General features: G+C 39.5%; 1 protein-coding gene across 1 annotated transcript in view; it reads right to left on the bottom strand.

Annotated features, from left to right (window-relative positions):
• Nucleotides 1-10,198: 10,198 nt before the first annotated feature.
• LOC133258650 (small ribosomal subunit protein eS26-like) overlaps nucleotides 10,199-25,201 on the bottom strand; it is a 201,969-nt gene continuing 186,966 nt past the window's right edge. Inside the window, exon 2 of the mRNA XM_061435460.1 lies at nucleotides 10,199-10,608. Within this exon, the coding sequence (XP_061291444.1) occupies nucleotides 10,261-10,608 (348 nt within the window). The 3' untranslated portion in view covers nucleotides 10,199-10,260. The remainder of the gene's footprint in view (nucleotides 10,609-25,201) is intronic.

Below are 25,201 nucleotides of genomic sequence, written 5' to 3'. Positions count from 1 at the left end.
AACAACCTTTAGGAGGGTAGTGGGGAGAGATGGACAGAAGAGAGTGTGTGCAAAAGTGGAAACTTTATCAATGACATTGATAAATTCTAACTTCTAACTGCAGCCAAAACATGCATTTGCTTCTTTAAAAATGCTAATTTAATGTTATTTAAAAACATTTATTGAGCTAATGATGTAGCCACATTCTTTGCAAAAGAGAAGACATAGTGATGATTTACAATACAAAGCAGATAACAGAATGATTGTGAATGGTCAGCAACTTGGGATAAATCCCTGACTGGATGCATAGGTCACGTTAGAAAATGTTGACCTGGAACCAAAATTGAGTGTACCAGAATGTACCAAAATGGTACCGGGGAGCCCAAGAAGAAACCTCTGCTCTCATACAAGATGGCAGTTCAGTGAAATCTCTGAGTTGATGCTGGAGAAACTGCCGAGGGCAGAAATGGAAAATAGTGCACTGGCCTGAGTGGTTTCTTGGGTCTCTTTGTCAGTTTGTTGAATGGTGCTTGCCTGGAGTGGCCTTTTGTGCCAGGATCTATAGGGCCTTCGTGTTATCCTCATGTAGATTCTAGACTGTAATGTTTGAGCTCTGGGATGACAGATCATACTGTTGCCCTTGTTGCTGGTGAATTTAAGGTTCTTGCTTCATTGCAAAAGAACATGGAGATGAAGCCATAGGTAAGAAGTGGATTTATTTAGACAGAAGCACACTCCACAGTGTAAGAAGATGTAGGAAGCAGGGATACCCCAGGGATTCAACAGCAAATACTTGTGGACATTGTCTTTAGAGCACTGGCAGCAAAGCAATTCTTCTATAATAGCAGGGTCTCATTTTATTTGGCTGTCCCCCTGAAAATATGGACAGTTTAGTATCTTTTTCTCCCTCCTTCCCCTCAAGTACCTCCAGTACAATATTGAACTGGCAGTAATAATAATAGTGGGCATTCTTGTCTTATTCTTGACTTTAAACAGAACGACTTTCACATTGCACATTTAATGTTCACTATGTAATTGGAAAAGTGAATATGTAATGTTCACTCTATGTAATATGTTCACCTTTCATGAGAGTAAAAATTTCTTCCTGCTCCTGATTTGCTAAGCATTGTTTAAAATCACGAATTCTTCTCACTGTATATCAAATCCTTTTTCTACATTGATTGAAATGTTTATGTGCTTTTTCTTCTTTGTTTTGTTGATATTGTAATGATAATAAAACTACATTAAACTACCTCTTATTTTCTGAAATAAACCTAACCTCATCATGGTTTATTATTTCTTCATACATTGCTGGATTTAGGCTGGCAATATTTTACCTGTTTGTGTATCTATGTTCATGAGAAAAATGCCCTATAAATTCTCTTTTTGTACTTGTGTGGTTTTGGTACAAAGGCTATACTAGCTTTATAAAATGAGGTTGTGTTCTCCATTTTTCTATTCGCTAGAAGAGCTTCAGACTGTAAATCTCTTCCTTGAATGCTTGTCCCATTTGTCTCTGAGCTTCTTGAGTCCTCTCATCTCGTCTCCTCAGTCTTCCTTCTCTCTTTACTTGCTCCCTCCTGCTATACTTTTTCCTTCCTTAAAGGGTTTCTTTGACTTAAAAGAAGCAAAGAAATTGGGCTGAAACCCAAGTATCAGGATATTTTAACTGATGTTAAATATTACCAAACATAACATTTCTTTGTGTTCAGTGTGACCAATTAGTACTGCCTAGATGTGAAAAAAAAAAAAATCTTGCAGTCATTTAAAATAATACTGATTGTTAAATGAGAATTTCAATCCCCTGTTGATAACTACCTATTTTGAAATATTTTTGAAACCAATTCAGTCACATTCATAACATGGTAATTCTAGACCTCTCTGCCTTGTGACACTCAACAATGAAGGGAAACAATTCAGCTATGTAAAGAACACATAAAAATTTCATGGGGGCAAGAGCCTTTTCAAAAATAAGCTATGATGATTTTCCAGGTTTTTATATAAACCTTCAGTTCTATGCTTTGTATTTCATAGATATATACCCTCTCCTCCCTTTCAAATAGCACAAATGCAATTTTCTTGATGGAACATTATTTCTGAATTGTAAAGTTCACTTTAATTCTCTGTAAGAAAAATCTGGGTCCCCCCCTTTATTTTAGTTAAAATGTAAATATTTTTAAACTTTCCATGTTAATTTGATTTCTTTTCTTTTATCAACTTGGTAGCTAAATACCTAATGCTCTTACAAAATGCAAATCTTTTATTCAAACTACAATTAAATTATAGCACACACAATTTATAAGCAATTATAGTCACATAATGTATATAATTTAGAATTTTTGTAGAAAGTCTATAAATGTACAGTTACCACATTAGAATAAGAAATATTATAATTCTTTTTTGGAAATAAGATATATTATAGCAAAAATGTCCTTTCTGGGTAAGAATGTAAAGTAAGTAAAGTAGGTATCTCTGAAAGAATACCGGTGTAGCCTGCCTCTGTGGGAATTCTTATTCTCCTTATTGGTAGGACTCTCAGAAGACAGTTCTCCACTGTCAGCTGTTTGGGAGTTGTCTCTTTGAGGAACTTCCTTGTCCAGGGCTTCCTTCTATGGACAGCCCACATCCAAAGCTGATCAGAGTGGGTATAAAGCTTAGGCCTTCTTGACCCAATTTGGAATGACTCTGGAAGACCACGTCAGTTCCAGAGCCTTACTATGGTTGGTGGAGGCCTTCATTCAGACTGCATCAGAGCTCATTTCTCTGCCTGGTCATTCTCGTCCTCTTCCCTGCCTTCCTCTCTGTCTCTTGATTCTACTTAACAGGAAACCCAGCCTGAAACACTTTTTAAAAACATTGAACTATAGGGACTTCCCTGGTGGTCCTATGGCTAAGACTCTGTGCTCCCAATGCAGGGGCCCTGGACTCAATCCCTGGTCAGGACTAGATCCTACTTGCCCCAACTAAGGGTTCATATGCCACAACTAAGACTCCACAAAGCCAAATAAATAAACATTAAAAAATTGAACTATCGTTGATTTATTGATACAATGTTGTGTTAGTTTCTGGTGTACAAGCAAAGTAATTCAGTTGTATACACATATGTGTTCTTTTTTCAGATTCTTTTCCATTATAGGTTATTATAAAATATTGAATATCATTGCATGTGCTATAAGTAGATTCCTATTGTTTATCTATTTTATATACAGTAGTTTGTATCTATTAATCCCAAGCTCCTAATTTATCCCTTTGCCACCCCTTTCCCCTTTGGTAACCATAAGTTAGTTTTCTATGTCCATGAGTCTATTTACGTTTTCTAAATAAGCTCATTTGTACTATATTTTAGATTCCACATATAAGTGATATCAGATGATATTTGTCTTTCTCTGTCTTACTTCACTCAGTATGATAGTCTCCAGGTCTATCTATTTCCTTCAAGTGACATTATGTTGTTCTTTTTATGGCTGAGTAATATTCCATTGTATATATGTATCACATTTTTATCATTCTGAAACATTTGATAAAATTTATTCATTTATTCAACAACTTGATTTATTTAATTATATCAATAAATATTTATTAATCACTGCTATGTAATACGGAGAAGGCAATGGCACCCCACTCCAGTACTCTTGCCTGGAAAATCCCATGGGCAGAGGAGCCTGGTAGGCTGCAGTCCATGGGGTCGCACAGAGTCGGACATGACTGAGCGACTTCACTTTCACTTTTCACTTTCATGCATTGGAGAAGGAAATGGCAACCCAGTCCAGTGTTCTTGCCTGGAGAATCCCAGGGACGGGGGAGTCTGGTGGGCTGCCGTCTATGGGGTCGCACAGAGTCGGACACGACTGAAGCGACTTAGCAGCAGCAGCTGTGTAATAAGTGCTTTCTTTCATAAGAATGGCACAATGAATATACGTAAATCTTTCTTTGGTAAATTGTGATATCTCAGTGACCATCCTGGGGCCTCATTTATTAGCTGTAGATACTAAGGACTTAGAAGAAGACCTCACAGTTTATCTTGGAAGTTCTCTTCTGTTTTGTATAAACCCCCACCTGACATAAGATTCTTTTGCTGTGATTTTGTTTCGCCCTAATAAAGGAGCCCACAAAACCCATTAACTGAGTGTCCTGCTGTATCAGGGTTTGCCTTGATTCTAGCCTTATTGTTGTTTTAGGCCCATCTTTTAACTTTATTAAGTCTCAATATGGAGATGAGGAAATAGAGACAGATTCATAGCATTAGAAGCACCACAGGATTACAGAAGTTTAAAGCACTGTCAGAATCAGGTTTTGTGGGCAGCCCAACCTTCTCTCACTACAGATAGGAAAACAGAGTTTAACCCAGAATTACCTGAACCATGCAGTGTCCGTAACTTTTATCCGATTCTTTTGTGTAGGAGGAATTGCCTTGCCATCTAGTTGGTAAACTCCTTTGGGGAAAAATCTGAATCTCACACTTTTCCATCTTGCTCAGTGTCTAGAAAAATAAGAGATGGGTTTTGAATAAACAATTGACTGATTAAGTCCTCTTCATCCAGCAAAACTGCTTCAATCACATGGATAGTTATTTTTAATTTTTATATGCAAAGACCTTTAGAGGAAATCCAGTAATCTCACCAATCCTAGGCTTAACAATGTTCACTGTCAATTATGTCCAACTAAATGGTGCTCTTACTAAAGGAACATAGTCATGAGACAAGGGTAGGGCTCAGATGTCACCATCCACATGTCCAACACACAGACACCAGGGTGGTGTGTCCTGTGTCGGCTTTCTGGGCTTCAGTCTCCTTCTCTCTGCAGATGGGCTCTTTTCAAGTCTGGTGGGTGTTATCGATGCCAGCACCTTTTTGTGTAAAGCTTCCTTCCCTCTTCCAACCTTGCAGAAACCAAATCATTTAGAGCCAGCCCCTGATAGACAATGACAGATCATTCTGTTTTTTCCCCAAAGGCCTGTATATGGTCAGACACTATACCATCTCCAGCCAGTCCGGTGATCTCCCAGCATTAAATCCTATTCATTCATCCGGAAGGGGATCTCAGGCTAATGCTATACTATCCAGCTGACTATCAGAACACCGAACATTGCAACAGTAGCAAGGGTTGGGAATGGTGGATTTGGGAAGAGGTGGGAGCTGAGAGGGAAATGCAGCTGCCTGACCTGAACAAGTCTTTCTTGTCCATAGACCTGCTTTTAATTTTTCTCCAGGAAGCAGTGAAAAATGGCTAATTTAATTATGTTTCTTTGGAACAAGGATTGTGTCTTCATTGGTGTCGTTCATTGCCTGAAAGTATTAGGAATAGTTAGCTGTTGTCCTTATGCATTTAAAAATAAGGCTTAAATGCAATTACCTTCTTTATTATTATTATTATTGGAATAGAGTTGATTTACAATGTTGTGTGTTACTTTCTTCTGTACAGCACAGTTAATCAGTTACACGTATATCCACTCTTTTTAATAGACTCTTTTCCCATATAGATCATTACATAGTATTGAGTTGAGTTTTCTGGGCTATACAGTAGGTCCTTATTAGTTTTCTATTTTATCTATAGTAGTGTGTATATGTCATTCCCAATCTCCCAGTTTATCCCTCCCTGCCCCATAACCGTAAGATTGTTTTCTACGTCTGTAACTATTTCTGTTTTGCAGATAAGTTCATTTGAATCATTTTTTTAGAGTCTGCATTTAAGCAATACCATATACTATTTGTCCTTTTCTGTTTGACTGACTTCACTCAGTATGACAATCTCTAGGTCCATCTATGTTGGTGCAAATGACATTATTTTGTTCTTTGTTTTGGCTGAGTAATGTCCCATTGTATATATATACCACATCTTCTTTATCCATTCCTCTGTTGATAGACACTTAGCTTGATTCTATGTCCTGGCTATTGTAAATAGTGCTGCAATGAACACTGAGGTCCAAGTATCTTTTCAGATTATGGTTTTCTCCAGATATATCCCAGGAGTGGGATTACTGGATCATATAGTAGTTCTATTTTTCATTTTTTAAGGAACCTCCATACTGGTCTCCATAGCGGGTGTACCAGTTTACATTCTCACCAACAGTATAGAAGCATTCCCTTTTCTCCACACCCTCTCCAGCATTTATTGCTTGCACATTATTTTGATGATGGCCATTTTGACCTGGGGCTTCCCTCATAGCTAAGTTGGTAAAGAAAAGAATCCACCTGCAATGCAGGAGACCCCAGTTCAATTCCTGGGTTGGGAAGATCCACTGGAAAAGGGATAGGATACCCACTCTAGTATTCTTGGGCTTCCCTTGTGGCTCAGCTGGTAAAGAATCAGCCTGCAATGCAGGAGACCTGGTTTGATCCCTGGCTTGGGAAGATCCCCTGGAGATTCCTGGAAGGCTACCCACTCCAGTATTCCGGCCTAGAGAATTCCATTGACTGTATAGTCCATGGGGTCGCAAAGAGTCGGAAACAACTGAACAACTTTCACTTTCATTTTGACCTGTGTGAGGTGATACCTCATTGAAGTTTTGATTTGCATTTTTCTAATAATTAGTGATGTTGAGCATCATTTCATGTGCTTTTTGTCCACCTATTTGTCTTCTCTGGAGAAATGTCTATTTAAATGTTTCATCTACTTTTCAATTGGGTTGTTTACTTTTTTGTTATTGAGCTGCATGAGCTGTTTGTATATTTAAGAGAGTAATCCCTTGTACATTTTTTAAAATAAAGGGAATAACAAAGTAGTTTACTTTTTTGAAACTTCCTTTAAAAAAAATCCTGTTTGTTAAATACTGTTAGTTTGGAAGTGGGGGTACAAATACCAGCTCCTTTGAAGCCCCACCAGCACTGCCATGAAGTTAAAAGGCTGAACAGATGCCTGGGACTGAGCCCTGAACCCCAGTGAAGGTCCCTGTGGCCACACTAAGCAGGAAGCACATGGCCACCAGTAAAGCCACTCACTTGGATGAGGAGTTATCAGAAGTGCCAACCACAATGAACTGAAGAGCAGAGGCTCTTCTCCAATTTCCTGGAGTTTCTTTTAGAATCTCAAGAGACAAGAGAGGATTGGAAAATTGCTGAGATTGGACTCCGTCAATTTTAAGAGAATAATGGCAAAGCCAGATTGAATCCTAGCTAGAATAATATATAACACTTATGGCACTGTGGAGCAATCCATTCCTGTTATATTTTTAATTTTTAAAATTATGCAAATAACAAAAATAGGCTAAGAAAATGAAAATAAAAATCACATACCTGGCCGCTCTGAGATCACCACTCAAATGTTTTAGTGACAACTTTTCCTGAAAACAAACACACACAGTTATATACATATTCATATATATGGGATCATACTTGTATGAATGCCCAGCTGCTCAGTTGTGACCAACTCTTTGTATCCCCATGGACTATAGCCCGCCAGGCCCCTCTGTCCATAGAATTTTCAAGGCAAAAAGTGGGTTGCCATTTCCTACTCCAGGGAATCTTCCCGACCCAGGGATTGAACCTATGTCTCTTGCATTGGCAGCCAGATTCTTTAGCACCATGCCATCTGTCACATAAACTGAACTTTTTTTCTTTTACACAGCATAACATTGAAAATATGTTTCTATATCACCAAATACATTTCTATAATTATATTTCTGCAATATAATTTTGATAGCTACGTAGTATTCCATTGTATAGAATCCATATTATGTATTGGAAACAACATGCACTACCAAATCATTAGTATAAAATTGTTAGACTTTTCTAATGTTATTTTTGCTGTAATGAACAGCACTATGATAATTGTAACTAAACTCCTCCAAGCATCCTTATTACACTCTTAGTTTCATTAGTATAATTTCTGAAAAATGGAATTGCTGGCTCAAAGTGCTTGTACAATGTTAAGATTTAAAATACAAAAACTTGAGGTGCATTTAAATATTTTTATTTCTCTACTTAGAGAAAATTGTATTGGTCTATTATTAAATCATCATACCAAAATTGTCCCTTCCTTTTTCTCTACTTAAGGTTACATTATGATGACAATAAGTTTAGTACTCTGAAATTGTACTAGGTCTTATATTTACTCAAACTTAAAATTCATTCATTTATCAGCTGTTTATTTTCTAGAATTTCTTCAATACTTAAAATTTCAATGACTGGGTTTGCAACCCAATCTTTTGGTCTACTAATATAGGCAAATCTCTCTGGTAGTTCTATTCAGTTTTTGATTAAATTGATCATATTGCAAACAACCATAATCTGTCACTATTTAAGTTAAGTGAATTTAAATTAGAATATGCTAGGCCTTTTTGATGTGCAAATTTACATGTAAATTTTCAATTTACATGTGCAAAGCCATGTCCACATAGCAGTTATATGCTCAGTCTTTTGATATTAGCACAGCATGAAAAGCAAGTTTTTATATTTTGGTAGCACACATTTACTTTAAAAATATGCATATATATGTATACATGCATTCTAGAGGGATGCTTTATTGCTTGCAGATATGGAATAAATTATTTAACTACCAAGCCAAATATTTGTAAATGTGTTTTGCTGCTGCTTCTACTCTGTATAAAAAACCACTAGTTAGACACTCCCTTCTCTGCTATCTCAGCCTTAGGAAACAAAAGTATAATTTAGCATTATGCTTGATGATTAACTCTGTTCAAAGGCACAGAAAATGCTGATGGTTAGACAAGAGACAGAGTATTTTAACTTTAAATTTTAGGTTAAGTTCACAGCATGAACCACTTCTTCACTCACGCAAAACTGAAAAATGTATGAAAGGTATAAAAATATGACCCTTTTAGGGACAACTATTATGACATACATGAGTTTCTCTAAGTAAATATAATGCCTGTATACTAGATGCATTGAGGCAATATGCTAATTCTATATATTTGGGAGGCATTGTGGACACGGGAATTGGCAAGTTATTTTTATAGGAAAGTCCGATTTTTAGACACACAACAAATTGGGCAGTGGTATGATGACTTTAATCATCTGGATGAAGCAATGAGATAATTATGGTTAATGACTCACTGCTGTACTTTCAACACCTTCAGAGATCAATTTCACCCAAAAGTGAACAGAGCCAGCACCACATGGTCTGCTACCAAGCACTGACCTCCCTGATTCAAATGCAAAATGCTATTGCAGATGAGATTCACTGGGACAAAATGTTCAATAGAAAGATTACATTTCCAGCGGGGCAGAAAGATATTTGCCAGCATCTCATTAAGGCTCAGATACCAAATCTTGGATTTCAATCAGCATTGAGATAGAATGGCAATAATCCAGTAGCAAGAATGTAGCGAGGGCTTTGTTTCCTATGGTATTATGCATTTTTCCCATCTACAATAAAATCTTGAAAAATTTTCCAAGGGGATAGATATGGAAAGAAATAACCTTGTAGTCATTTTAATGTCAGCCACACAACGCATTTGGTGAAGCCTCTGCGGACAGATAACTTTGTCTCTCACTAGGGGAGGAGAAGGTGACATCATTTACATTTAGCTCAACACGTGAAAAAGCCTGAAATTCTCTGCGCCGTAAATGTAGCATCAATTCTTCCACCTTTGCAGCCCCACCTCCCATCATTAATATAGTCCAGCCATTTTATTGCCGGCATTTTATCCTTTTCCCCTAGAAGTAATTTACCGACTTAATGGAAATGTGAGAGATTTGCTTTAACAGATTTTATGAATTTAAGCAAAAGGTCCTGCTGAACATTTCCCTCTGGAGAGAGGTTATTCTTTGGCCAGGAGGCATTTGTAATAGTTCAGTAATCAAAAAAGATTTGCCTCGGACTTGCTAATTTGCTCAGTCTCTTAAGTAACAAAAGGATCTAAACTCTGCCTCTCAATTTAAAGTGAGCCTATAAAAGCTTCCAGCTTAGCAAAAAATCTAAGAATCCACAATCTGAGCTTTTAACCCCATTTCAATTTGTGCAAGTGTAATATCATTAGGGACTGATTTCTCCTTCGGGGTAGCTGTGGCTTTTCATGGAATTTAGTCCTTTATCTGAGAGATGGTGGGGTGGGAGAACACTTTGGAACAGACAAACTACCTAAGAAATAAAGCTTCTTCCCCCTGAGGGATCAGAAGCTGGAGACACTGCAAATTTCATGGGAAAGTCTCTTTCCTCTGAAGTTTTTGGTCAAATGAAGCCAGTAAGAATGCTGGACTGGGTTTTGAATAGGGGTTAGGAAATGCAATTGTATTCTTTCTTTTTTTTTTTTTTTTAATAATTTCCATTTTATTGTCTTTTCAGAGAAACCAATATTTCTTCAGTCTTTAAGGACTTGGATCCTTACATGGGCTTTGGTGGAGGACGTGGGGCAGCACCCGCAGGTCTAAATCGGGGTGGAGGTGTTCGGTCCTTACCGGCTTCCAGAGAGCGATTCCTGACTACCTTGCTGTGAATGGCACAACTCATGCAGTAATGTAGTTTCACATACAGCTTGGGAAGTACATAGGCATCGAAAACACTTGCTTCAGAAATGTCCCTGATGGCTGCGGCCTCTACGATGTTCCGAATGACGAACTTCTTAATGGCCTTATCCTTGGGCACACATCGGGCACAGTTGGTGCCGCGAATAGGCTGCACATGGCCGCGGCCCTTTTTGGCACGACGGTTGTTCCTTCTTTTCTTGGTCATCTTGGAAGCGCCGAGGCGAGAGAGCTCAATTGTATTCTTAATTTGCGTGGCTGCATCTGAAAAAGATAAGACCGGACAGAATTATGACACTGTGTTCACAACTGTGTCCCCAGCATCTAGAACAGTGGCAGGCACTGAGATGCTCAGTACGAATTGAATGAACTGTAACAGAACAGAGCCATTGTCATGGGATATTGTCAGTATCAGGGAGAGACGTTGCCCTCTTGCCTGATTATATCTACTGCCTGCCATTCTTTGACTAGCTTCTTTGGGCTGGTAGCTCCAGTTCCTTCTGCTTCCAAACACCTCTTCCCGAGGTTGACTAATCAAACTGCCCAACTTAATGGGAAAACGTATAATGAAGATTGGGGCTTCCCACTTGGCTCAGTGGTAAAGAATTCACCTGTGATGCAGGAGACACAAGAGATGCGGGTTCGAGCCCTGGGACTGGGAAGATCCCCTGGAGAAGGAAATGGCAACCCACACCAGTGTTCTTGCCTGAAAATTCCATGTACAGAGGAGCCTGGTGGACTACAGGACTCCCAAAGGGTCAGACAAGACTGAGCACACATACACACATAATGAAGATTAGGGACTCTTAACTCAAAACACAGGTAGAAGAAAACTAATCTATAAATCCATAATCTTGCCCAACTACCTTGGTACTTAAAAAAAAAAAAACCCACAATTGAGAACCTGGGATAACCACATTTGCTGGAACTACTGCTGCTGCTGCTAAGTCACTTGAGTCGTGTCCGACTCTGTGCGACCCCATAGACGGCAGCCCCCCAGGTTCCCCCGTCCCTGGGATTCTCCAGGCAAGAACACTGGAGTGGGTTGCCATTTCCTTCTCCAGTGCATGAAAGCGAAAAGAGAAAGTGAAGTTGCTCAGTCGTGTCCGACCCTCAGCGACCCCATGGACTGCAGCCTACCAGGCTCCTCCGTCCATGGGATTTTCCAGGCAAGAGTACTGGAGTGGGGTGCCATTGTCTTCTCCACGGAACTACTGAGACAGTTCTAATTTTTAAATCTTGTCTCACTGCCCCACAAATCATTGCCTAACTGTGTGCTCATAATTATTAAACTAGAAGGCAGAGAGAGAACAGGAAGGAGGGAAGAGGTTTTGCCAAAGCTTAATTGAATTAAATTGTCTCCTCTGGATATGTCATTTTAGGAGTTATTTAAAGTCCTACAAAGCAAGCATGGACAGCCCCCCAGAAATAAAGTAAAAGAGTTAATAATGCAAGCATAGGTAGCTCAGCATCTTCTGATATCCAAGGTAATATCAGTAATGATGAATCTAGTTATGTTTGGTTTATAAATTATGTGAAGAACCAACTGGAAAGAATACATGGCACACTTAGGTAACAGCCGATCGTTCAGTCTGACAGAAATATAAGCCAGCTTATTTCCTTATCAGTACTCTTTTTCATCCCCGTTAGATACTCTTCCTGAAATGCCCTGCCATCCCTGGTACAGCTCTTCCTGATCACTTTGTACAGGCACCATCTGATCACCTTGACCTAGCCTGCATGTTGATTTGTTAATAGGCTAAATTATACTGTAGTCCTTCCAGTTTTAGAATCAAGGAATAAAATAAACATCACTCTGGTTAGAATAAAAGTTCCTGTGGACTACTTGCCATATGCAAAAGAGACAAAGAGAAAGAGATAAAGAAGAAAGAGAGGGCAACTTGTAAAAGAATGTTGCCTTTATAAATAACCCTTCCATTACAAAAAATGTTTTTCAAAATGTTAAGACATATTTTGTCTTAATTTTAATTTTTAATTAATTAATGCACATATGTAGTTTAAATAGTCAAACGATAATACCAGGACTCTGCCCCAAACTTCCCCTCCAATAATATCTGCTCTTTTAGCTGCTTATTCTTGTTTCTAAATAATATTCTCAGGCTACTATTTCTTGGTTTTTTTTTTTTTTTCAGTTTCAGATTTTATTTGACCTCCTACTACGGAAGATGAGAATTTCATTCTTATCCACATATTCTCCTCACCATCTTCTCTTCATTCTCCTATGTACTTATATTTTCCTTTTAATCAATATTTCATTTAATTCAATATTCATTTTGTTAATGATTATTATTCACAGCAAAGCTACATAGTATTCTGGAAATACGTTTTCTTTATGGTACAATAATTGCCTCATATTTTTATTTGTTTAATTTTCTGATTCATCCCCAAACTCTGAAAGAAGTGTAAGTATCCTTCTAGCACATCAGACACACCAAGTAATCTAGCTCTTCCATTTTAATCATCTTACAGACATCTCACTGGAGCCGCACCTTCTCCACTCCCACGTGGCTCGGTTGCATCCAGTACTGTTAGATGTTGAGAACACCCTTCTCCCCTGCCTTGTATTGCCTCCCCTGTTTCCCACGCCCTACATCTTCTTTCTTGGCTTCCTCCTTTGTTTTTGTAGAAAAATGTCATTAATTCCTTTTCTTTCTTTTTTTTAAAATAATATAAGCTTTTTAAATAATATAAATTTGTATCGGCAATGAAGACAACTTGAGGGTTCTTTAGCTACATATTTTTCAGACTTGAATTTTAATAGAACTTGCAATATACCTGAAAGTCAAAGACCACCAACGGTCCTTAGACCACCCTTTGAGAAGCTTTATTAGTTCAAGAAACAATCAAAATGCAAATATAGTTAGACCTATTCTTGTTATGAGAAATGCAGAGAAAAACATGACACATAAGGAGTTTACAGTCTGATTGAGAAGTGTGATAGGCAGAATAAGGACCCACCAAATCAGGTCCTAACTCTTCAAAACATGTGAATACGTTATGTTATGTGGCAAAAGGGAATGAAGGTTGCAGATGAAATTAAGGTTGCTAATCAGCTGATCTTAAAAGAAGATGATGATGATGTGATTTGAGTGGGCCCAATGAATTCACATGACTCCTTAAATGTGGATGAGGGAGGCAGAAAGTTAGGTGAATGCACTCACCTAACTGTAGGCCACCGGAAACCTACTGTTAAAGATAGAATAATAGTGCTAGTCCCCTAAATTAGTTTGTTTGTTGACTCAGGGGTTTCATTTACTCTCATTAACTAGTTTGGTTTCAGAGGTCTGGAAATCAATTACACTTGTGTGTAAAACTTATAACATAGAGCAGAATTGAGCATTGATTCCTCCTACTAAGTATGATTAGCCCTTTACATGAAGGCAAGATGCTTTCAAAGTTGATTTGGTTAAATCCTAAAACAATTGCACCTCAAGACCAATACCAAAAGAATGTTCCAATGCTCACTTATGCATTCCTCTCATGTGCCGCAGATATATCTTGCTGTATTTTTGCTTTTCTTCACAATAAGCATTTCCAGTTGTCTTGCCTAAGGGTTTTCACGGGTAGATACTCTTTTCTCTGAAAATCTGAACTGTTGTTAGTGATTAGAATTCCAAAGCAAACATGCCAAGAAATGACTACAAGCGCCTGATTATCCCATAAGAATATTCTTCCGTTGTTCATTATTTTTCACATTTGTACTTAGCAGCAATAAAAGCTTCTTTCCTTCCCTCTGTGGGAAGTTGTGACAATGTTTTCATTTGAGGCTCCAATCACCAGGGCTAAGTAGGAATTTTCGGTGTTGAGAGTGCTACTTCAATGCCAAGAAGATAGGAATTTTCAAAGAGAGGAGTGCAGGTTTTCAAAAACAGCCTTATCAAACCCCTTATGTAAATCAAGATCTACCTTGACTGGTCTCTTGGTGGTTGTAAGCGCTTGTGGTTTACAGAAAGTAGTTAGAGGAAGAAAGACAAATGAATCCTGTATCCTAGCTGCTTTGTCTCATTTGCCATTTGAAGGGAAACATTGTGCATTTGCATATATAACCTTTTTTTTTTCCTCAACACAGCACCAGCCATGAGAAGAGAAACTATGCCAAAATCAAGGAAACAGAAGAAAGAAATCAGAGGAAAATGGAGATCAGAAAATGTATGTTAAAAGACCAGGAGGCAAGGAGGAAAGAAAAGGATTCTAAAAGACTCTCAATTCATTAGACTAAATTATTTAAGCAAGTCAGTAAGCAAGGGGCTTGGGAGGTTCTAGGATTTTTGTTTTGTAATGAATATTTCAAAGTTTTTAATGTCTTCAGAGCTGAGTTACATATTTGGTCAGTGACAAATCTATAGAGCATCTATGATTTCAAGTTCTTAGAATGAAAAAAGACTCAAGCCCAGGGAAATATTATATAAGGAAATATTTTGGCTAGGACAATCAGAATTTGAATAATATATTCCTCCGGGGTTCCCCGGTGGCTCAGCAATAAAGAATCTGCCTGCAATGCAGGAGCCACAGGAGACATGGGTTTGATCCCTGGGTTGGGAAGATCCCCTGGAGGAGGAAATGGCAACCCACTCCAGTATTCTTGCCTGGAGAATCCCCATGGATAGAGGAGCCTGGTGGGCAACAGTCCATGGGGTTGCAAAGAGCCGGACACGACTGAAGTGACTTAGAACAGCAGCTTCTCAAGATGAACAACATCTACCTTGTGGTTTTGGACACAGTGTTTTACTTCTATTCTACATTATTAATGTAGGGATGTTATAAGTGAAAAAAAAAAAAAAAGCAAACTTTTTTTTTTTTAAGTAATTTTGCTGGAGTGAACTGAGTAAATGGCAATAACCTTTCAGGGAATTTTTGAAAAAAAGGAAATTTTCATGATCAATTCTTAACTGTATGAAAGCAATGTATGTTACTTGATTCTAAATTAGCATTTTACAATAAAGTAAGCACAAAAGCAACGAATTTATTAATATATTGTTTTCGTAGCTGCAGAATACTTCAATTCAATGAAATACCGAGGAACAAAAGGATTGACATTAACAGTGCCTACTATGTGGTGGGTACTGCATAGTAATTTACAGTGATGTAATCCTCACTGAGGCACTGATACACCTCATTTTTCAAAAGAGAAAATCGTGCTTCTGAGAGGTGAAGCAACTTGTCTGAGATCATATAATTTATTATTGACAGAACCTCCCCCTAAATCCAGATCTGTCTTAATCCAAAGCATGAAATCATCCCACCTCTCCACTGTGATCCCAGGGAGTTGGCTAGTGTCTATTGGTGGACACTGAAAAACATATAACCAAATTAATGCTATAAATGCCTTTAGAGACACACATCTTAGTACTTCAAGAAGAGAGAGAGATCTCACAGAATTAGAAATGGCAAGTTCAGGCTTAGTCTTCTGGAATTTCTTGGCACAGCAGAGTGGCAACCACCCAACCAGAACACTTTAGTCCTGCCTCAGAGTCCTCAGACATCAGTAGAGACGTGTTGCATCAGGAGTTAGATGAGTCTCCCTGAGAAAAGGTAGGCTCAGCACGTTTCCAACTTCTGCTCCAGAGGCCTGCTTGGTCTGACTCTTGCCAGACTTGCTGTCTCCACCCATCTCATCCATGAGCCACCATTTCTCGCTAATGCTGCCACCCAGGGTTTTTCTTTGTTCCTCCAAGCTCTTTCTCTAACTCTCCTATGACGACTGTTGCACATGCCTCTGCCTACAATGTGCTCCAACCTATCAGGACTTTTAGTTGGAATCATCAGAAACTGACTCTGGCTGATTAAGGCCTAAGAGAAATGGAATGTATTGGGTGGCTCCCAGAATTTCCAGGAAGACTGCAATACGAGCTTTGAAGATTAGGGAGAGATAAAGCAGAGCTGGACAAACAGAACTTCAGGCAAAATCATACCCAGAACCAGCCTGAAGAGGGCTCTGTTGCCTTTGCAAGGGAATCCTGGAATCGCTGCTCTAGGAACTGAATGTTGCTACTACACTCATTGCCATCAAAAGAAATTCTCAACTCTGCTTCTTGGTCTCACTAGTTTTACTGCTGTGGGCAAATAACTCTGACCGAGCCTGTGTCACATTCCAAAACCCTAACTGCAAGGAAGGCTAGAAAAGAGAGTAGGTGGGCTTTGGAGAAGCCTGCCCCTTACTGAGACTTGCTTCATGAGAAGGCATTCAGGAAAGGAATTCAGATGCTAAAGTAGCCCAAAAGTTCCACCCTTCCCTTCTTCCCCTGCTTGCCTTTTTAAGACTGACTTCTTTATGATTCAGATCTTTGTTGAACTAACTCCTCAGAGGGCTTCCCTGGACCACCTTATCTTAAAAGATCTTCAGTCTGTTGTTACCTGCACCGGGTTGACTCTTTCCCAGTACTTATCACAGTTGATCATCATTCGTTTGGACTGTACAGTTCTTGAGTACCTTGACTGTATGGCTCACATGGTTTCCCAGGGCCCATCACTAAGCCTTATACAGATGTTCACAGTAAATAGCTGTTGAATGAATGAATAAATGCATGAATATTTAAGAAGGCAGAGAGACTCTATATGCTTAATTTTCTATAGATTCAATGCAGCTTTACACAGAAGGAATTCCTACACATTGCACTGGGAATTAACTGAATTACCTGATGGGCCTTCCCCGGTGGCTCAGTGGTAAAGAATCCACCCGCCAATGCAGGAGACACAGGTTCGAGCAGAAGGAAATGGCCACCCACTCCAGTATTCTTGCCTCAAAAATCCCATGGACATAGGAGCCTGGCAGGCTATAGTCCACAGGCTTGCAAAAGAGATGGACATGACTTAGCAACTAAACAATATAGGCACAGTCATAGTCTTATTAATCAGCACAATACTGGGTTCAGTTTTGCATTTCCATTATTTTTCAACTCAGTGGTAATACTTATCTAATTGGCATGTGATCATGCTATGGATTTTCACTCAGCAGTTTCTGCTCATAATTGGCCACTTCTCTTAACTGAAAACATAGAGATTTAACAATACATTTGAAAAGGTATATCTTTCTCTCTGTAACAAATCAGGTATAATCTTGTGTGCTATTAAAGGCCAGGGGTTTTTCTTATAGAGAACTTTGTAATTGAGATCCAGACATGGCATTAATGACTAGTGACTTTCTGGCTGTGTCAAGATCTGAGATCATTAAACTTTTCAGGAATGTCTTCCTCACCATTACACTGTTAAGTCCCTTAATGGTGCCTTAATTGGGGCTTTTATTGACTGTAGCAGCTCAGTAAATATATTTTAAAATCATCATCAGCTTTATGGGAACAAGTATAATCACTCAGTTGCCACTTCCAGCAAGCTGACTCCTGGCCCTGTGCCTCTGAACTTTGAACATGACTCTGGTCTAGTACTTCTCCACCACAAGAATCTGAGACCCTGACATCTAGAGCCTTACAGATATTTGCATTTTCCAGAATGTTCAACAGAGGCCTGGACACACACTATTATTCCACTGAATGTTGGCTGCATGAGGTTAGTGGCTATTTTAAAATCTTTTTTAAATGTGTCTGTGTTCTATCTCCACACTTAACATAGTGCTTTTAGACACTGTCTGGACGGAGGAGCCTGATAGGCTACAGTCCATGGAGTTGGACACGACTGAGCGACTTCACACACACACACACACACACAGTAACTGCAACTGGCTCCCTGTCTCACCACCCTGGAAAGTCGAGAGTTTATGCTGAAAGGGCTTATTCCTTCAAAATTTGTGCAATATTTTATGTATAGGTGAATTTACTCAAGGAGAGGTTGTGTTTTTCACCAGCCTCTCTGAATTAGAAAAGTTCAAAAATTACTGTTCCAGAAGCTTCTAAATCTCAAATTGTTTGTTGGAAGTATAGTGGAGAAAGAGTCTATCTACATGTACATTTCCTCTATTTCTATATTCCTAAAAGTGGGGAGTAATAGTGGTAACAATGATAATAATAATTAAAAATGTTCATTGGACACTATGTGATAGTCACTTTTCTAAATAAGTTTCATGTATTTTTCTTTTTTCTTATTTCATCCTGAAGCCCTATAAAAGAAATGTCAGCCAAAGAATGATTTTAAGAAATGAGCGCACACACACGCAGAGATGCATTTTGGCATGGACCTTACTATTCTTTGAGTTAGTTTCAAGTGTGATGATCTATTTACTCTGTATATATATGTATTTCCTTTGATTTTTCTTTAAGTAGAATCCAAAACAGCGTCAAAATCAATGATTTGACACATCTTAATAATCTAGTCTGGTTGAGAAATTGGATGTAATAGATAATTTACTTTTTCAATTAACTGATGGTTTGCCAACTAATGCCTTAAACCACCTGAATCAAAAAACCTCTATGAATAAGGTATAGAAGAGACACTGACTTCTGGATCTTTCCTAAGTGTGGGGCCCTATTTCATTGTTAATAAAGTTGTCCAGACCACCCTCTTGAATGACTCCTTACTACCTCTACCCCAACTCAGATACTGTCAGAGGTTCCAGAACTGAGGGTAGACTAGAAAAATTAAATCAAGGTATTTTCCCAACGTTGGGCAAATCCCCATGTTTTCCTAATTTCTGTGTTCCCTCCCCCACTAGACTGTTAATCACTACACCTTATAAGTGTGCATAATGAAAACCCACTGATTGGAGTTCAGAAACTCTTCTCCTAAATACCTTCACCTGTGTTCTATCTCACCCCAGTTGAGTCACTGGGTTCCTCTTATAACTAGTTCACTAAGGTGACTTTGACCAAGTTAGATATGAAGTGCATAGTCAAAGATGGTTTCACAGCTTTGAGCAGCCTAGTGCAACAGGTAGTGGCTTCCTGCTTATGGAATCTGTAGATTACATAATCCCATCCACTCTTGACTCTTGTCTTTCTTCAGTACTTTTTATAATCACTTTGTTCCACCTGTTTCCTTGAATGCTGGTGTTCTCCAGGCTTCCATATAGAGCTCTCTTCTATTTTTATGTACATTGAATTCAAGGCATTGTTATCCATATCCATCTTCCATATCCATTTTCATTTTTCTATACATAGGTGACTTTCAAATCTACATTTCCAGCCCAATTCCTCTCTTGAACTCCAGATCCACGTATACAACTGCCTGCTGTACATCTCCATCTTCTTCTCAAGGGCAAGATGGGGATGTACAGTGGCTTGTCAAGGCAAACGTTTCACAAACTAAGTCACAATTTTTCCTCTTCTCCTATATTCCCTGCTGCTGCTGCTAAGTTGCTTCAGTCATGTCTGACCCTGTGTGACCCCATAGACGGCAGCCCACTGGGCTCCCCCATCCCTGGGATTCTCTAGGCAAGAACACTGGAGTGGGTTGCCATTTCCTTCTCCAATGCATGAAAGTGAAAAGTGAAAGTGAAGTCGCTCAGTTGTGTCTCACTCTTAGCGACCCCATGGACTATAGCCTACCAGGCTCCTCCGTCCATGGGATTTTCCAGGCAAGAGTACTGGAGTGGGGTGCCATTACCTTCTCCTCCTATATTCCCTAATAGCATCCAGTTAGCCAAGATACTACCATCTATCAGCAAAGAGATTGCTTTCTCCTCACCTTACGTTTCCTTGTCCTGAGATCTCTTCCAAAGTACCACTCCTGCCCTCTTTCCATCCCTTCCCTTATTCCTCCCTGTAAGAGGAAGAGAGAATTATCTAATTGGTGAGTTTGGGAGAAACAACATTGGGTATAATCAGTTTCCTTCTTCCTCTATTCTTTCTTGTTTCCTTTGGCATCTGTGTACTTAAAGAAAGCATACTCTCAGTTCTCTGATGTGAGCTTTATAGATGCTGTGCCCACTTCCCCAAGGAGACCAGGTGCTGTTCAGGGCTGTCAGTGACTGACTAGGTAAGGCTGCCTAGTTCAAAGGTGAACATTAGCATGTTACAGTGTCCTGTAGCTTTACCAATAATAGGGTGATGTTGTGATCTCCGTCTGCCTGAATTCATCTCTCACCCTCTCTCTCTTAAATGATTCTGCATTTAGGTGGAGAAAAAAGGAAGTTATGGATCTATCTCCATAAAATACAATGCCTTTAAAGACTTCTAGAGTCCTCCATTTCCTTTCCTCCTCTATATCCAATAAGTTCAAAATAAAGGTTGAGACGTTGCCCAGCAAGATTCTATTATTATAATTAATTACAAATATGGTACCAGTTAACTCATTTCCACATTGCAGTTTCTTATATAAGTGACAAAATACACATTGTTCTCATTCCTGGAAAACATTGTCCTTTTTTTTTTTTTTCTTATATGGGACAGCAGGTGGAGCCTGCCTCATACCTGGCGAGTAGAGCCATGCTTTGCAGAGCCCCATTCAACACAGTGAGGAGCTATAGGTGTGGCAAGTAATAGAAACCCAGTCTGCTAGAGGGAGCCTCTAAGAGGACTGTATCTTAAGGCCAGAGGGTCTCCTGAAAGCCAGGGGCAGGGTGGGCACATGCGCCTTAAAAGAATCTGAAGCAGGAGGAGCCCGGGCAGTTAGCCTTGGACTCTCCTGTTTATCTTAGCAGTTTGCTTCATTTTCCTCTCTCTCTGCTGACTCAATCATCAGTGTAAGTTGGGATTTGTAAGCATCTGTGTCTGTATGTGTGTGGATGAGATCTTAGTTATAAATTCATTTACTCAAACTCCTATGAATATTACAAGTTTAGAAATCAAATATGTTTGTTTACTTTTTGAAGCCTTTGTCTAACAAGCAAAAGTGTGGAAATATTCCCATTGTTCTCATGTAATCTAATAATGATAATAGCAGATACCTGTGCAGGGTGCCCTACACCAGCACTGGTTTTAGAATTTTCTGTATATTACTTCATTCAATGGTGACTGTGACAACACGCGGGGGCGGGGGGGGGGGCGGGGATACTGTTTTTCTCCTCAGTTTTTCAGATGGGGGCAGTGGAAGCCCAAAGAGGTTAAGTAACCTGTCTGAGGTCACACAGCCAGTGATTGGCAGAACTGGGTTCCAGCTCCATCGATCTAGCCCTAAAGTCCATTCCTTGAAACACTGCAGTTAGCTGTCTGCATCTGATGATTTAAATATAAAAATATGGTATATTCAAAGTTTCCTTGACTCTTCCAGTAATGTTTATAACTTTTATAAAATTATCTTAAAATCCTAAGCCAAAATAAGTTACTCAACTATACATTGTAAATTGGTATCACAGGGCTGACCTGTTAGGTAAACTAATATCCCAGATTCTCTTAACATACTTAAAATATAGATTTTCTCCAAGACTTATTACAAAACAGTAGTACTATGTTTGGTTTATTTGATTATCTTTCTACTATGAGTTTGCTTCACATCAATACTTAATTCTAAATCTTTTTAAGTTAAAAAGTGCCCAATTCAAAAACCATTCTCTTATTCCAAGCAATTGGCCTTCCCTGGTGGTTCAGATGGTAAAGAATCTGCCTGCCATGCAAAAGACCTGGGTTCGATCCCTGGGTCAGGAAGATCCCTTGGAGAAGGAAATGGCTACTCACTCTAGTATTCTTGCCTGAAGGACAGAGGAGCCTGGCGGGATATAGTCCATGGGGTCGCAAACAGTCAGACACGACTGAGTGACTAACACACACTTCCACTGGAATTGGGGGTGACATTGACTGGAAATCTAACAGTGGAACCGGCCCAGTCCAGAACTCATGCCAACAGCGGGGTCTTAAGTGGCTTGTGTTCACAGACCTTTCCCCAGTTCTCATGTCTCATGAGTCTGCAGTCCTTACTCTCTTGAGAAGATCCATCTAACTGATATTCTGCCTGAAACTACTCTGAATTCTTTTCCAATTCTGTGTATCAGATCCCCAGCTCTTAGATGTGCCCGAGTGATCCAGAGACGGATCTGCATAATAGCTCTCTCATGTTCCCATGTATTCTCGTGTCTGCCGGTTACAGTTCTATAGATATTCTCATGACATGAGGTCCCTGCCCCACAGCTTCTGAGTTTATCTGTCTTCCCAGTTCAAAGACTAACTAAATCTGACTGGTACACTTTTGAGTCCTAATTCTATATTCCTAGAGGAGAAAATATGAGTGATCCAGCTTTGGTCAGTTGTCTGCCCTTGATGATCATGGCCTGAGTCCCACAGTAGAAACATGGCCCTAGGAGTCCACCGTTGTGGGGTGGGGTCAGGGACAGTTCTTTTTTTTTTTATGTATTTTTTTTTTCAATTTTAATTTAAAAAAATTATATATGTGTTCCTCATCCTGAACCCTCCTCCCTCCTCCCTCCCCACACCATCCCTCTGGGTCGTCCCAGTGCACCAGCCCCAAGCATCCAGCATCGTGCATTGAACCTGGACTGGCATCTCGTTTCATACATGACATTTCACATGTTTCAATGCCATTCTCCCAAATCTTCCCACCCTCTCCCTCTCCCACAAAGTCCATAAGCCTGTTCTATACATCAGTGTCTCTTTTGCTGTCTCGTATACAGGGTTATCGTTACCATCTTTCTAAATTCCATATATATGCGTTCGTATACTGTATTGGTGTTTGTCCTTCTGGCTTACTTCACTCTGTATAATAGGCTCCAGTTTCATCCACCTCATTAGAACTGATTCAAATGTATTCTTTTTAATGGCTGAGTAATACTCCATTGTGTATATGTACCACAGCTTTCTTATCCATTCATCTGCTGATGGACATCTAGGTTGTTTCCATGTCCTGGCTATTATAAACAGTGCTGCGATGAACATTGGGGTACACGTGTCTCTTTCCCTTCTGGTTTCCTCAGTGTGTATGCCCAGCAGTGGGATTGCTGGATCATAAGGCAGTTCTATTTCCAGTTTTTTAAGGAATCTCCACACTGTTCTCCATAGTGGCTGTACTAGTTTGCATTCCCACCAACAGTGTAAGAGGGTTCCCTTTTCTCCACACCCTGTCCAGCATTTATTATTTGTAGACTTTTGGATCACAGCCATTCTGACTGGTGTGAAATGGTATCTCATAGTGGTTTTGATTTGCATTTCTCTGAAATGGAAAACATTGTCCTTGACTAGTGAAAACACACGCATGCACTCCTTGTAGGCACTGTTCTAATCTCTGTTGAGTGTTTTATGACATGTACCTACCCTGAGATGAAGTCAGTAGTTACAAATAGCTAAAATCCAAAACTTAGCATGCAAAGATGTCTACCAGAAACAAGTGTTTATTCTATTATTTGAATTAAAACAGCTTTAACAGGTCATCTGATACACTTCCTATGATACTTTACCCCTCCACCGTGCTTTATCCTTCTCCACCCCTCTTTCTGCTTCAGGAGGCTGAGCTGCCTGGATCACCTCTTGTGCTCTTCGGCTTCTGAGTGGGTTTGGCTAACAGACAGCCCCAGGAAGATTAGAGTGAGAGTGACATCCAGACACATAGTCCCCTAGTGGCTTCTCTGTAAGATACACTTAGCTGCCTGGGTTCCTGGCTAGAAGGTCACTGCTCCTCTCAAGTCAATTCACACCCTAGAACCTTCTCTCGTCTCGGAATTCCGTTGTTCTCCTTTCTCTCATCTTTCAAGCTTCAGGACTAGTGACAGCTCTGCAGCTTTGAGTTCCATGCTGGTTCCTGAGTATCACTCATCGTTCTTCCCTCAGTTCAGTTCAGTTGCTCAATCGTGTCCGACTCTTTGCTACCCCATGGACTGAAGCACGCCAGGATTTTCTGTCCATCGCCAACACCCGGAGCTTGCTCAAACTCATGTCCGTTGAGTCGGTGATGCCATCCAACCATCTCATCCTCTGTCATTTCCTTCTCCTGCCTTCAATCTTTCCCAGCATCAGGATCCTTTCTAATGAGTCAGTTCTTTGCATCAGATGGCCAAAGTATTGGAGTTTCGGCTTCAGCATCAGTCCTTCCAATGAATATTCAGGACTGATTTCAATGATTATTCAGGACTGGTTAGGTTCTTCCCTAACCCCTCATATCTGGGGAAGTTATGGTCCCTTTGGTAAATGCATTCTCCTTGAGTTATTCTAATTTGCATGTGTCATCTCTTAGTCTACTGACTATGCTTTTTGTTCAATAAAAGTAAATTAGTACACAAATTTCTACATTTGATTGCTTTTGTATTCAAATTGTGTTCATAGAATATCACTTTGCTCCTAAACTCATTAAATGAACCAGATTATAATACTGCTCAAAGTTCTCATGTGTACTATGCCCTGGAATCTTGTTTCTAGCTTATAAATATTTCTCAACTCTATTCCCAGCTATCCCATTGTCCTCTTTCATCTCATCATTTCTCACTTAAATTACTAACTGATCTCCCTGCCTCTGTTCTTGGTTTGCCCACCTGTCCATCTTCAAACAGCTACCAAAGATACACCTTAAAATTAGAACATGTAACCCCTCTGCTTACAAATGCATCAGTGATTCTGTTACCATCAAGATAAAACTCCCTAGCATTTGTAATGTGGGCCCTGACAGTGGGCAGCTTCCAGATGGCCACTGTGGAACCTGAAGGCAGTAGTTTCCACTTTTGTTTTTAAGCAGTAGAACCTTTTCTTCCCTCAATAAAATTTTCTAATAAAACTCAAAGCCCAATACGGAAAAAGATAAGACCAATGTTTTATCAGCATTGGAGAAGGAAATGGCAACTCACTCCAGTATTCTTGTCTCCAAAATTTTTACCTGCTTGGACAGAGGAGCCTGGTGGGCTACAGTCCATGGGGTCGCAGAGTTGGACACAACCGAGTGACTAACACTTTATCAGCACAGATTTATTTTATGCAGTCAGCTTTATAACACTCAACATTTACTAATAAAGTTAATCA

Source organism: Bos javanicus, chromosome 2 (genome assembly GCF_032452875.1).
Source record: "Bos javanicus breed banteng chromosome 2, ARS-OSU_banteng_1.0, whole genome shotgun sequence".
Lineage (NCBI taxonomy): Eukaryota > Metazoa > Chordata > Mammalia > Artiodactyla > Bovidae > Bos > Bos javanicus.
The sequence above is the reverse complement of the archived record's forward strand: the minus strand, read 5'-3'. Positions and strand labels throughout refer to the sequence as shown.